The 15605-nt window shown below is 37.0% G+C and overlaps 1 protein-coding gene across 2 annotated transcripts in view; it reads left to right on the top strand.

Moving 5' to 3' along the window:
• The window catches only part of CDH8 (cadherin 8), a 151559-nt gene that overhangs the window by 57791 nt on the left and 78163 nt on the right, over window positions 1–15605 (top strand). For both annotated transcript variants that reach the window (XM_075039990.1, XM_075039991.1), the window contains one exon: window positions 13832–13951. In XM_075039990.1, the coding sequence (XP_074896091.1) occupies window positions 13832–13951 (120 nt within the window). The remainder of the gene's footprint in view (window positions 1–13831; window positions 13952–15605) is intronic.

Below are 15605 nucleotides of genomic sequence, written 5' to 3'. Positions count from 1 at the left end.
AATGCATAAAATACAGATGAACACAGTAACTTTTCATTAATCTGTAATGTAATGAGGTTCTAACACAATGCAGTTTTTCTAATAGGTAGATTAGATACTGGTCTTATGTTTCTTGCTAGAAGAGATGTATTATATAAATGACAGTGGTATTTTTGCATGACTATCTAGAACATGAATGATACACTATGGGGATGTGAAAACTGCAAGATATGTGCAAACTTTCTGTATGCGATATGTATGAACGTGTGTGTATGCCAATATATGAGATTATCACATGTATATGGCCGCAATCCAGCCTGTTTGATTTTTATGTTATGTATCAGTGACATCTGGAAAATCCAGCTTCCCTACTAAAACAAAAGAAAAGGATTTGCATGGCTTTCCTCCCACTACTTGGTGCAAAGACTATTAGTATTACACTGTTATCTCCGGTAGGAATGATGCTCACTTTTCAGCTGTCTTCACAGAACACACACCCACACGCGTACTGAGTGGTGTGTATCGTCACTGTGTTCAGAGTTATTTTGAAATAATTTATTTCTCTCTTTGAGGAAAGAGAGGAGCACATTCCGGAAAAAGTTTTGAGAACTAAATTGAGTTTTCCCTTATTTCATCCTTGTGTTCCTTTCTTTTTTTTATGTAACTCCTATATAATCTACCATAGTAAGCCCTGTTCCCCAACTCTGGCACGCTGAATTTGCTTGTGAAAGCTGGTAGTGTATATGAAGAATATGTTCTTTGCTGAAACCAAGCACTTTAATCTTTTAATTCTGATATTAATTTTCTTAAGAAATAAAAGATCAAAAAGTGAAATCTGTGGATTCACTTCATTCTAACAGTATTGCATTTCACAAATAGGAAATAATTTAATTTGTCTGTAAATCTTGTTTAATCACCTTTAGATGTAAAGGGACATACTGGGAAAGAAACCCAGTTAAAACCTTTTAAAAAGAGATTCAGCTAAGCTTCTGGGAAGAAGAACCCTATGACTCATTATTTTTTTCCCATTTGTCTATGAGCTCTGTATATGTGCCTGCAATGAAGATAGCATATTATGTAAATGAATGAGAAATCTTAGAAGATCCACAAGGGTGATTCAGACTGGTCTTATTTAAAAAAAAGAAAAGAAAAAAACACAGACACCCTCCTCAAGTATGTTGTGTTTCTGTGTTGCCTTCTCAGCTACGCACAGATTCATGAATTCCCTGAAAGCATGCTGCAGAGGTGATAATGGGAGCAAAAGTGGATATTGTCTCCCAACAGTATAGTTTCAGGATCTTTTTTTCAGGAGAAGAATGAGGAGTGAAATTTCTTGATTTCATTCTTAGTGAAGCTAAGAGTGTTTGGACAGCTAGTGTCATGTTGAAAGACAGCAGACGACAGAAGTAGACTGACAAACATGTTGGTGAAATAAAAAAGGACACAGATGGAAAAAGAACAAAAGCCATAAGGGAAGAGAATTCTGTAATAGTTTGCTTGAATTAAGATAAACAGACAAACTTTAATAATCTCCAAATATTAAGAACTCCCCTGACAGTCATAAAACCCCCCATCTTAGAATACATGCAGTGGAATTCAGTCAGCCACTGCATTAGAAATGCTTTTGCCTTTAATGCTTGAAAATATTAACAATGTGAAAAAGCTTAGAATAATATTTTTGTCCTTAAATGCTTCCATGAAAACTACTTACTGGGGGAAAAAGGTCTTTATTGGAAAGGGTTTAGGCTTTCAGTTGAGTCAGAATATCAATTTCCAATTTTGGCACAAGCATATCTACTTAGCAATGTTTTCCTTTGGGTCAAAGGTTGCCCTTGATTACATCACTGTAAATAAGAAATCAGTCAATCTTTTTTTTTTTAAAAGCAGAACAGAGTTATTTAGTATAGCCATGTATAGCAGAAGCACACTATACACAGTGTAGCTTTTCTTTCCAGTTCTCCCAAAGATATTAGTTCTCTTCCAGTTTCAGATTGTTTGCAAAAGGACAAAATCTGCTGAATATGAAATCAACATGCAATGTCTGATACGAATAGGTATAAAATAACTTGATAAATTAGAAAGTTGTGATAAAAACCTGACCTGAAATGTTATCAAGATCAACCACACTGTCTTACTGGTTTTTTTCCAATGTATTCATTGATTTTTTTAAGGCACTGAGCATGACTGTTAAATCAATGATAGTTTGTCACAAAATTGTAGAGTAAAAGGACTATATTACTGGGGTCAGCTACAAATTAGCCCAAAGGGTAAATACAAAAGGAATGCAGAGGCTAAGGAAAAAAAACAGCACATGTTGTAAAATATGACAACAATGTAACAGCTGTTAGAAAATTTATATCTTCCTGTTGTCTTGTTCCTCTGCTTGTTCGTCTTGTGCATAATCAAATTCACTAGCTGTGGTACTGAAGAGTGTTTTACGTGAGAGATTTATTTAGTGAGTGTGCATGCATTTAAAATCTTCTGTACATTCTTCATGACAGACACAGTTCCAAAAGCAAAGTCTTAAGTAACTGTGCTGGTTTTGGCTGGGATAGAGTTAATTTTCTTCACAGTAGCTGGTATGGGGCTATGTTTTGGATTTGTACTGGAGAAATGTGTTGGTAATTTAGGGATATTTTCGTTACTGCTGGGCAGTGCTTACCCAGAGCCAAGGCCTTTTCTGCTTCTCAGCCCACCCCACCAGCGAGGAGGCTGGGGGGGCACAAGGGGTTGGGAGGGGACACAGCCGGGACAGCTGACCCCAACTGGCCCAAGGGATGTCCCAGACCGTATGGCGTCATGCTCAGCACAGAAAGCTGGGGGAAGAAGAAGGAAGGGGGGACGTTGGGAGTGATGGCGTTTGTCTTCCCAAGTCACCGTTAGGCGTGATGGAGCCCTGCTGTCCTGGAGATGGCTGAACACTGCCTGCCCGTGGGAAGTGGGGAATGAATTCCTTGTTTTGCTTTGCTTGCGTGCAGAGCTTTTGCTTTACCTGTTAGACTGTATCTCAACCCGTGAGTTTTCTCACCTTTACTCTTCTGATTCTTTCCACCATCCCATCAGTCGAGGGAGCGCGCAAGCAGCTGTGTGCTGCTTAGTTGCTGGCTGGGGTTAAACTATGACAGTAACCTTAAGTAATTGGTTAGGATATATTCAAAACCAAGACAGTGTTCTCCTTAATTTGTTACTGAGCCTCGAAAAAACATATTTCTGAGTACGTGGTATTATTTTTGTACTTGCCATTTCTCATGAGGTCTGACTGAAAATATCATTATGTTTTTATATTGTTCTTAAATGACCATTATGAGCTCGAGGACCATGGGTGAAGCTATGATATTGCTCCTTAGGGATTTATAATCTGACTGTTTAGTTGCACTGACCTGTATTGTCCTGAGTGCACTAAGGTAGTTCATTGACTTTATACAAAATTGCTAGAATCAGTGGCATTGTTCAAAATACTTCATACCAATGACAGCAAGTACTTGAATGTTCAGGTTCTGAAGACACTATCTGGTTCTTAGAAATAAACCCTGAATTACCTGTGCAAAGTATGGAGCTATTAATGTGTAGTGGTTTCTTAGACAAAAGTTGCCTTTCCCTCTCTATTATCTGTCAGCAATTTGTCACAGATTTTCTATTTTTGCACACATACATTCCCTTTGCACAAAGGAACATTGTGCAAATGATACACAGTGAAGATAAGCTCCTCAGGAAAAAGCCGTTTGGATTAGAATTGAAGTCATAGTTCCTTATGGAGTTCCATGCAGAGGAATACATGTTCCAATAATGTTCCTGTTTCACAGGATGAGGACAGACAGACAGACAGACGTAGCTGTGTGTTGACCGTATGTGGGCAGAGCAGAGAAAATTTTGGCAGTCTTAGGTGCATGCTTCTCTCGTCCTATGTAATCTACAAGAATCTATCCTACTGCCGTTTTTCCAGATGATTCTTGTCTCAGTCACAAACATCTTGGTTTTGTTTCAGATATTCTGCTTCTGAAATTCTTTATGGTTGCTTTTGTTTGTACATATCAAACACGTTGTATTTCTTTTCTGTGCCTATATGAAAATGAGTCTTTGACTCAGGTTTCTGATACATTCTGTTTTGGTTAAATCTTCTCTTAGCAAGGATTTTTCAGAATTTTTCCAGATTTCAAGTTTTGAAGAAAAGAAATGTTTAAAAAGGTGGTATAGGGTTTTTGTTTTGTTGGCTTTGAAAGCATGCCATTTCATTTTTCCAAACAGCTGTGCTTGTGACATGAGCCCATTTGCTGGCCAGTGGATGATGCCTAAGTGGAAAACAGACAGATGAGAGGAAGCAGACCAGCACAGATTTCTGCCAGACTGAGGCTCTATGAAATGCCACAGAACTGGACTGGAATGTATTCTTTCTTTTTTCAATTGTGGGAAATGTGGACAAGCTCTGACCACGAGGTAGAAAGTTCTTGGTCAGAAAATTAAATTCAGGGTGGTAATATTTTCATGGAAGCTTTTATTAGTATAACTTATATCCCTCTGCTAACACAAAAGATTTAGCTTTGGAATGCTGGGGACCAATACTCCTCAAACTATGTTAATTCAGATAGCTGGTGTTAGACATCTCTTTGATGGACACACTTGACATTTGGGAAAAGGAGATTGAGATCCAGTTCAGAATCCATTTTTTTTCTGACACTGGTCATTCCCCACTCTGCCCTGAATTGGTACCTCTGTCTTTGTTTAGTTGCTGAATCTGCAGCTCTTAATGTTTCTTCATGAATACAGATAAGCAATAGCCTGTGGAGCTGATGTCAATACGGCTTTCTCATGAATCAGCCGGTAGAGTACTGCTGAGCAGCTGATTCAACCGTACCCTTTCCCTGGGGCCCAAGTGGTCTCTGCTGCCATATGCTTGCTCCACAGTGGCCTGAGGGGGCAATATTTCAGAGTCTGCTTTTGCAACCTGGTTTACAGTTGCTGGCATGATAGGCTTCACTCTACCAAACAAAGCAAGCAGAGCATCAAAGCTGCAAGATTATACCAGCCGTTTTCTGTTTTCATAACAAAGTTATAAATGAGCGAATTTCTGCAGTAAACAGCTAGGGCTACTTTATTATTTATTTATATTCTTATACAATACACCTGAGCATAACCTGAAACTTCCATTGAAATCAACAAGCCTTATGGTACTTTTTTTTCCCCCTGCTTGGAAATATAGTGTACAGTGATTATCCAATTTTACTGTCTTTGCCTGGGGACCTCGCAGAATGAATGCTGATGAAATAGTCAATTGATTAGAGACAAGCAGTCTTTCAAAAAGTCCTGAACAAAAGAATAGCTATTTCCCACATCTCTCACAAATATCAACTAATATTCTATAGCGATGGTGATATCTAAAGGGAGAACAAAAAAAACCAGGAAAAGAAAACATAATTCTTTAAGCCAAACATAAAATATATTTTACCCTTCCACTGTTGTCTGTGATGTTACACACTGTATTCTAATCCTAACAAACAGCAACCCAGGGGAGTTTATAAAGGAATACCTGCAGGCTCTCTAATGGCACCATCTTATAAGTTGTAGCAAGAAAGAACTGCGAACCTTAAAACTGAAAAGGCAGTGTCCTTTCTTATTACATTCACACAAGTTATATCCATCGAGTAGGTAACATCAGCAAGGATAACTGCTGAAGAGTTATCTATATTACTAGATCTGAATATATATTTCTGATGTAAAACATTTTTGTTTCCAAAAGAACGTGTTAAAAAGGCAGTATCAGAGTTCTAAAACAATTAGTTTATGCACAAAAAATTGTAAAATGTACAGCTTATTGGATTTCACAGCCATGCTTCCTACAGTCCTCATTATACAGCTGTAAAATGCTGAAGGCTGCCAGCTTGCTCCATTGTCTGTGGGCTGTACAGAAGGCATTTTTCTTCTATGCATAGCAAGTACCTTTCATACTTCTGCAGTTACACATTTGCATACAATATATTTTTCCCATTTCCCTCACATGATAAAAAGTCCTTAAAATGACACATGAGCAATCTAAAAACATTGTTGTGTTACATGTGGTAGGATATTCAGTTGTTCAGAGATTTTGACTCATATGCATACTGCAAGATATTAACATTTTTTAAAGATTTCATTAACTTTCTGAACTATCTACTCTAAAAATTGCATTAAGAAATATGTAACATCTGGAAGAAACAACTCAGATTCCTCTTCTGCTTATGGAGCTAAACCTGACTTAGTATATCAGAGGGATTTGAAAAGACTATTTTCCTGGTGGAAACAGAAGCGGTTTCTTGCATTTTCCTGCATGGTACATAATTTATTGTAGTGGTTATTTCCTACTATTGACCAAGCTGTTCCTGTTTGATTCTTTCAGATCCCTTTATTGAGCTTGTTTTTTCAGGTGTTAGAACTTTTGGTTTAGATTATCGATTCTTTGGGACAGCATCTGCCATTTCCTGTAGGTCTGTAGAGTACTGGGTTCTCAGATCTCTTTTTCAGTGCATTTGATTGACATTACGTATGACTACTCATATAAAACAAATTAGCAAAACAAACAAGTAATGCTTTGTTACTCTAATCTTTTGGATTAGTTTTTAAAAACTGAATATGAAGTATCAGTTGCAGTTTATTTCAGAAAGCGTATACAATTGTTTATATGAGTATATAAGTGCACATAGGTGTTTGTATATACATATGGAAAATAATGTAAACAAAACCAAGAGTCTTGCAAGATTTGTACTTGTCCTATATGTTGGCGTGCCAGCTTACATGCTTGAAAATCCTGGAGGGTTAGTGTTATAGACTGGTATGGCCTATTTTGAGTACATACACATAAGAGAGTAGTCATATGATTGAAATTTAGGCATTCACTTTAGCTGGCTAATTTAATTTGGATTCCTCTCTGGTCTGCCAAGAAAAAACGATGTCATGAAAGGACAATTCTGTCTTCCTCCCTTAGATAGAGCAGAAAGCTAGTGCAACTAGGTATCTAATTTAGCCAGTTGAGCCCAAAACTGAGTTGTATGAATAACCGTCTTTTCCTTCTTCCTTACCTTAATCATCATAAACAAGATCATGACAGCATCACAGTATTTCACTACTTAAAGTCAAATAAATTACAGCCGGGAAAGACAAATTACCCTATTAGTTAATCTCGCTGTCTTTCTAGGGTTTTCCCTTAGAATACATTACCTAGCATCCTGTGCAATAGAGTGAACTCTTCAGTGAGGAGGATTCTGTTATTTCCCTTGGGGAGCTATTCCTCCTTGTACAATTTCTCATTCTAAGGAAGCTTTTGTTGTTGTTTTTCTCTTTGCTGAAGATTAAGTGAAGCCTTATATCTATCTGTGTATTTATATGGTTCTCATCATCCACATATCAGTATTACATCTGTAAAGTACACTTTTTTTCTTTTTTTTTTTTCATTTCTCCCTCTAGGATTGGCTGTATACAGGATTCTACTATAGATGTAGTAGAATACGTTCTGGCCTTCCTGTCTCTCTAGCATGTCAAGCATAAGTTGCCCATTTTTCCTTTAGTGGAGCATTCCAGCCCGTATCTATACCCTTTACTGCTGCTTAGGATGTCATCTTTCACCTCCATTAATTTTTCCTCACTGAAAGGTGTCCACTGGACACTTAAAAAGCAAATACTATTCTTTTTTTCACATGCCTTCCTTTAAGTCTGGGAAGATCTTCTGAAAAAACCCACACGAGACCTCTGTCATCTGTTCTCAAAGCAGTCCTTCAAACTCTTCCATGATGTCTACGTACTGTAGGCACTGTGGGGTAGGTGTGCTAACCTGACAGCAGGTAAGTCAGGCAGCAGCACCACTGTGTGCTTGACAGCATTGCTTCCCAGGATGATTTACATCCTCTTGTCATCTCCTTATCTCTCTTCAGTTGTCTGTCTGCATTTGTCTTTCCTGGTACTCGGCTCTTGGAGTCTTTGGGGAGAGGACGTTCTTGCATTGGGAGACCTGATCTGCATATTGGGCTTTTAGAGTTTCGGCAATAAAGTAGCTATTAATAATAATAAAAATACATTGAAGCACTGATGTAGAAGGTAGGAGTGAAATCGCACACAATCTGTGAAAGAACCCTAAAACACTCATACAACATACCCGCATATATATGTGTGTACATCTGCATAGACATGAAGCTACGCAATTTAAAATACCAACTATAATATTCTATGTATATTTTGCATATGTTAACAAGCTCTGAAGTGCATTACACAGATTTCTGTTCCATATACATTTTCTTTATTTGATTAGCGAAATGTCTAATTTATAGATTTTGTGTTTAGAAATGGTCTCATATAGAATGATACAGGATGATAAGGCTTAAAACTGGTTTTGTATTTAAAAAAATCAGTTACAATGAAAAACAAATAAGTTCTTCAGCTTTGAGGCAGTAATAATTTACATGTCAAGAAGTTATACAGGTTTTTATGAGATTATTGCAGTTTTATTCAATAAAAAATTGTTACCATGACAACAACTGTCATGCTACCTGTGAGATTATAGCAAAGAAGGACAGTGAAGAAAAGGTTTCGTTTTGGAAAGAATGCTCATCTGACCTGCTGAATACAAACAATGCTTTGCTTTGACCGCTACTGACTGCAGGGCTACTATCAGCCAAACTCAAAATCTAGCTAGAGATTTTGAAGCACAGTGATCCTCTTAGAAAAACAAAACAGTTGGTAAATAATGGTAGGTCTTTTTCATGCAAATGTACTACTAATGCCCTGTCAGATAGGCAATCAGATATTCTGAATAAAATGGAGATTTCAGCCTGTCAAGATCGGGGGAAGAGTTGGAGGGAAAGAGTGAGGGAGACCAAAAGGGGCATCTGAAAAGAAAAAGAAAAAAAAAAGTCCTTGGGAAAAATGAGAAAATGTGGTCCCACTAGGTTGCATTATGGTCACATTTTTTATTTTTACCAGCGATTACAATCTTTCAACAAAATGGTTGCTTTGTTGAATATGGATTCATGTAAATTTCTGGCACTGACTACGCGTTACCTCCTCTAGAAGATACAAGTTTGATTTCCCCCCCTCCCTGGTCTGCACATTTCACTGCCACACCAAAAAATTTTCTTTCCTACTCCCTGTAGCAGCATATGCATTTTTCTTTTTGACTAATGTGCAGAATCTGTACCCGGACTTGCATGTAAAAACACAGCCAAAACAACAAAAGAGCACTAGCTGAGCACACACATCTTATTTTTATGATGGCTTTTAATCTTAGTTTGCCAGCAAACACAGGCTTTCTTACTTAGTTGTATAAGAATACTTCTATTGTTAATTGTGTCTCTGATTGTTAGCCTGTTACAAAGAGAGACTATGAAACCTGACACTAACAGAATGAAACAATCAGCAATGGTTAATGGCTAAATCACATTAGAAGTGTTCATTAATTAAAATCTGTTGAATCTCTTTGCAGTCCATATTAATCGCAGAGTCATTAGCATTGCAGAAGTGTACCTCAGAAAAAAATGCAGAAAGTTTTTTAACTGAACATCTTAAAATTTGCCTCATCTATCGAAAAAATGGTTTTGTTTTACATAAGGCAATATTAGGTACATAAAGAAAAAAAGAAACAGTGATTATGTTGTTGGGCCAAATTATATAAAACTGCTATATTATTGTAATTAGGACAACAGTGACTTGGACTATAATAGTGGCTTTCTTGTAAAAATGGCACCATTTCAAATTTATAGTCTCTAGCTAAATGAGTTTGTTGTAGCATTGACAAAGAAACAAACACAAGCCAAATGCAGTCAAAATTAAACACAAACAGAAACCTTAGCTGTTTATTTGCTGGGCAGAACCCAGAATGTTTTTTCTCAAAGAGCACTTATTAAATAAATGCTCTTCCCTGCATTCTTACTGCTTTTTCAATGCAAAATTTTTATCTTTAAAACTTTAAGCACATTATGCATGTAAAAAATATTTGTATACGTGTAGTTTATAACTGCAGTGTCTGTAGTGGAGTAAAATCCTACTTAAATATTGATAATCCAAAGCTCTAGACCAAAGCATGAAGAGTTCTGCTGTGTTCGGGAGACTGCCTAAATAACAGCCATGGTGGTTGTGAGTTCCTTTTTTCTGCATTACTTTTCACCCTCAGGAATCTCTCAGTTCTCCAAATCTTTTGTTCATGCTTAGTTGAAAAGGGTTCTGTCACTGGTGGGAGTGAGATAGGTTGCAACTTCTTCTGGACCCTTAGCGTCCTGTAGTGGAACCAGAGCAGCGCTGATGTAGCAACATACTCTGCAGCTGCAGAAGGGGCAGAGTTTGTTCCTTTGTATACTTATTGCCAGTATGAACATATTAATGTGGTATTTTTCACACTTGCAGAAGATTTTATTCAAGGAATTAAACAAAAAGTTTCAAATTGAAGGTGATAAAATTTAAACTATGTAAAAGCTTAACTGATTTTAATATTGGAAGTAATTTCTTTAATTTCTGTTTCATGCTTGCTTACATCTTTCGTAAACAATTTTCATCAATAAGATTGTTGGGAGCAAATTACTGAATATGACAGACCTTCTCAGAAGTATGTATGATGGTCGGAAATTAAGTGCTGAGTGGCAGAGACTGGCAGTGTAAGAAATTGATTTCTAGGAGCTGGGAGAGTATTTTATTTTTCCGTTCCCTTCATTAGTTTTATTAGGCGAGATTCTAGTCACACTTCAAGTGATGTGTAAGGGAAAGAAAAAGAAAGGTATGCAATTTTCCCCCTGCTTTTGTGTATATAAACAGTGGATGGGAATACTGACTATTATGTATGTATTTTTAATGTATGTATAAATTTCAGATAAACTTGGGGCCTCAATAAGTGATTAAATTATTTTATATCACAAGAAAAAATCTTGAGAGCTGAGCATCAGGATTGTAAGCAATGCTAGACACTGCCTCTTTTTATTAAGGTGTATTCAAATTCAATGTCTAATGAACACTTGGGATAAAGGATGCATTTATCAAAGAATCAGCACATCCATTTAAGTTTTGAAATCTTGAAATAAATATCTATAAAAGTCTTCAGGAATTCTCAAGTGAAATAAAAGAATAGACATTATATATCAAATCTTTCTAAACAAGCAATGTAATTATTTCTGAAGTCCTTTGAAATAACAGCCAGCTAGGCAAATCAAACACAATCTCAAAGAAGTCAACAGGTTCACTTCTTTATTTTCCTTTGTGTATGGAGTGTATCATGGAAACAAAATGGAAGAGCCTAGATAAAATACTCTTACAAAAATTTTCACTGTTCTGTGATGAGCCTTATCTTATTCGAGTCCTGTCCCATTGTATGATGTTCTGCACAAACCTCTTCTGTCTTAGAAGATGTCAAAACAAAAGTTTTATGACAGCAGCCACAGAAACCTAGTACATCACCTGCTATTTCAGTCTCAATGCAGTTGGAGAAAGTACTGACCTTTGTCTTAATATTTGGTATCACACGTGGGACAGCAGCTGTGAACTGCAGGGAATGTCCTGCTGGAATGGTGGGGCTATAGGCTGAATGCTGCGAGAGGGGAGGTACAGCTTGGCTAAGAGATTGCTTTCTGTAGGAACAACAAAACAGAGAACTTGTAACTGGTGTATGAGTTACAGAAGGTGAGCCAACAAAACTTAAATGTGAGACAATTCTAATAGCTACATCTTTTCATGCTTTGTAGCTATTATGAGCAAGCCATGAAGGGTCCTTTTGTTCCTCTGTTCCTGCAACATCGAAACTCAAGCTTCCTGCATACTTCCTTGTCATTGTTCTCTATCTTGTTTATTTTCTGTAGCCTATACCATGGCCTCTGACTGTGTCCCATGGTTGCTTCCCTGTTACTGTTTTTATTCTCCTGTATGTGAAGGAGGTCATTCAGGATATCATCTCTAGGCTGAGGTTGCTGTACTTGCTACAAGGCTGGGGCCCACATTTGTGTCATCTATCCCCTTTATCATTTTCAGTCGAAGCTCTCAGGCATTGTCTGTTAGTGTCTGGGTATACAGCAAAATTTGTAATTTGTCGGACAACAAATTTCCGATGTTAATTCCTTATAAACCAACCATCAAGTTGAGGATAAAGTCCGTTTCTCCTGCCTGGTGGCAGGGTAAAGGTTATTATATTAAAGGTTACGTGTAAGATCACCTTTCAACATCAAAAACAGTTAAGCTTCAAAACATAAACAATTTACATGTTTATAAGAACACGTTCAGCAAGCATTTGTCGAAGATAGATGCAACATAATATTCATCAGCACTGCGTTCCCCTTCCATGTGGTACGCATCAGCTGCAGGCCATGTGGATTCTTCTGGACTCTGCTGAGCAGCAGGAGAGGTGCTGGTGGGGCACTTTGCTGCCAGATGGGGCCATGGGGGAGCTTGTATGACAGCCAGCTGATCTGTTTCCCTTCGTTGAGGTTCCCACCCTGTAAGAATGGATAAATTTACACCAGTTGCCAAAATAAATGACAGGTACAAGCCATAGGCATTTTTTTCTCCAGTGAGATGTATTTCCGCAACCTGCATTCCCTTCCCTGGGAATTATCCCATTTTTCCCATGCTGCAAACCTGCCTCACCTTCAGGCACTGCAGAACTTCCACTCCATAAAAGAGGTGTTATCCATCCCTCTAGACACTCCCAAATCCTGCTAGCCCCATATCTTGCCCTGATGTTTGAGGTGGCTGGGTGGGAAAGTGTGAAATGGAAGCTATTGGATGATATGCAAAGTATCTCTAAATATGCAAACATTCCTCTAAATAATTTGCATGTATGGTAACACAAAACTGCCCAAGCCATAGTAGTGATGTGCCACGTAGAGAAAGGAGAGAGCGCAGTGCAAGGACATGCCAAGGGGCTCTCCTCCCCCTTTAGTTTACTGTTCCTGTCCTGAAGTGATGTGATTTGGATTCAGCAGCACACAAAGTGTGAGAAGGAAGAGGAGGCTGTTTTTATTGGCATATCCAGAAAGGGGGGGTATTTTGGTGGGTGCTATAATTGTTTTCCTTTCTGAACATAAGAATAATTCAGCCCGTAACCTCCTGCTTTCTCTCCCTCTGTAGATATTGTCTTTATTGTTAGCCTAATTAACGTCATCATTATATTTTTAAGTCATCCAGAAAAAAAGTCTCTGCAGCAAGCTTAATGTAACCAACTGAATTTCATTTGATTTTGCTTCTTACAGAAATGGCAAGTGCTATGTTGCCTGAGAAATAAAAAGGGCAATTTCCTTAATTTTTTCTTCTATTTTTTTGGTCAGAGTATGGAATTATAACTCTGGCTAGACAATGGCCCCCTCAGTGGCAGAGACTCATTTCAGAAACAATAGATGTCCTAACTCTGTCACTGTGGCCACATCAAACCATTATTATGGCTGTAAGCCAAGAGAAGAAAAAAGAATCCTTTTTATTATTGCTTTTCTATGTGGTCTCTGTAACTTGGCAAGGTTCTTTCAAATGTGATTTTGCAAATCTTAAATGCAACGTATTATATTGTATTATTAACCTTGTATTTCATATCCCTTTGATATGACTCCTTTGCAAATGCTTGAAGTCTACACAGATCTATCAGGTAGCTTTAAATGCATTCTACAAAGAAACCTTAAATAATACAGCTACTAAAAAGGTTTTTCTCTTACCCAGAAATTCAGTCTGCTGGCATATATCATCTTGAAGGAAAATGTTTTGTTTGTGTTCCACAAGTAATATTTTGTCACTGATAGTTTTTTTTTCCTTTATTCTTGTCACACAACTCGCAAGGAAGTAAATTTTTGTTTCAAATTATTTTTTTAATAAATTATGCAAATTTCAAGTAAGAGTGTAAACATTAATTGTGTATATTCTTTTTATTCAGGCACCTTTGTTACTAAAGTAACAGCTACAGATGCAGATGATCCAGTTTATGGAAATAGTGCCAAGCTGGTTTATAGCATTCTGGAAGGACAGCCTTACTTTTCTATTGAGCCACATACAGGTAGGTGACTCTGAATATGAATCCTGGGGTTATTTGTACGCAAGTGACCGTGCCTCTTCCTTATGTCATATGATATACTTAAACAGGGAGCATAAGTAGATGTCTGTCAGTATTACCAAGTTGTAACATAGGTCTCACTTGTATTCCATTAGAGTCTGATCATATGAAAAGACAAAGGAAAATCTGTATTAACGATAATGTAAGTAATGGCGATGCTAATATTACAGAAGTTACTGAAGCAAAACGGAAGGCAGCGGAAGTGCCGTGTGATTTATAACTGATTAGGGATTGAAAGACTTGGTCTGAGGAATTTAATGAGCATAATGTAATTTTCAATATGAGACTAGAGTATTTCCAGTTAAAGAAAGTACAGTTTAGCTTGGGAATTTTAGTGAATATATTGTGTGTTTTCATTAAAAAAATTTTTTTCTTTCTTGACTGGATGGATCAGGGGAAAGAAAGAACGTGATACTGAGTGTTAGTATGAAGTTTTGTTAGCATGCATTTAGGATGACTATTTCTTTGTGGTTTTAAATCTTGAAAGTCATCTGAAAGAAGTGCCAATAAATACATTCCCTCCTGTTTTCTGTACATATGTTGTACCTATAGCAAATTCATTTAGTTACGTCTGAGAAGTGTTTTGTAAAATGTTTTGATAGTATTTCTTATATTCTTTCACCTGTTACCAGAAGCTGTTTTTAATCACTGTGAGTCAAGCAGCTGTGATCTCCTAAAGAGAAGAAAGCTATAACTCATTCTAAAACATACAAAAACCCACCTGAATTTATATGACCATAAAGGAGTACAGGAGTAGTAAAAGTTCTTGTCCTCATGCAGATCAACAGAATTATGAAATAAATGCTAGGAGAAATTGTTAAAGGATGCTTTTGATAGATTAAGTGTGCTAAGTTTTCTGACCAACATTAGAGTACTCTTAGTCTCTTTAAAGTCTGGTAGTTCTTCAACTCTTTCTGGTGAGATTGCACGGGAAAAATTATTTCACTTTCCTAGAAATGTCCTAACTTGCAGGGACATTAGGTAAGTAGAATAGATCGATAAATATTAATAGATTAATGGATTAATCCATTAAAGTATTTTCTTCTGGTTGAAGGACAGCTATCCTAAATGTGAAAACGATCTCTGAAATGTGACTTAATGTTTTATTTTATGCTGCATGTAAAATAGAATTTTACAAAGAATAACTCTAGCACAGCACAATGGAAAAACAGTAGCTTGTTTCTAAAACAAGTGTCAAGAGAGTGTTATTACTGAAGCCCCTTAGTTCATGCTGGCTGATTGTCATAAGTTGTGGAAATATAACTCTGAACAGACTCCTGTCCTTCAAGTATCATAATATATGATTAGGTTTTCTTTAGTATTACAAATTATTCCATGCAGACTTGAGTTAGCTGTCTTAATTAGAGGGGGATTAGTTGTAAGCTCTTTCTCAGGTTCTACACCAGAAAGTTTTAGTGCTATAGCAGGGGAGCACATCAGCTTTCACAAAGGAGCTGAGAAGTGTATTCTCCACCTACATAGAGGCTTTTTCACTTCTTTCGCACAAAAATAGCCTTAAAGAAATAGTCCAAGTGTAAAAAATTGCTTAATTTTACTCAGGTTTATTATTTGTATTGCATTAAAACATTATGCTTAA

Source organism: Buteo buteo, chromosome 11 (genome assembly GCF_964188355.1).
Source record: "Buteo buteo chromosome 11, bButBut1.hap1.1, whole genome shotgun sequence".
Taxonomy (NCBI): Eukaryota; Metazoa; Chordata; class Aves; order Accipitriformes; family Accipitridae; genus Buteo; species Buteo buteo.
The sequence above is the reverse complement of the archived record's forward strand: the minus strand, read 5'-3'. Positions and strand labels throughout refer to the sequence as shown.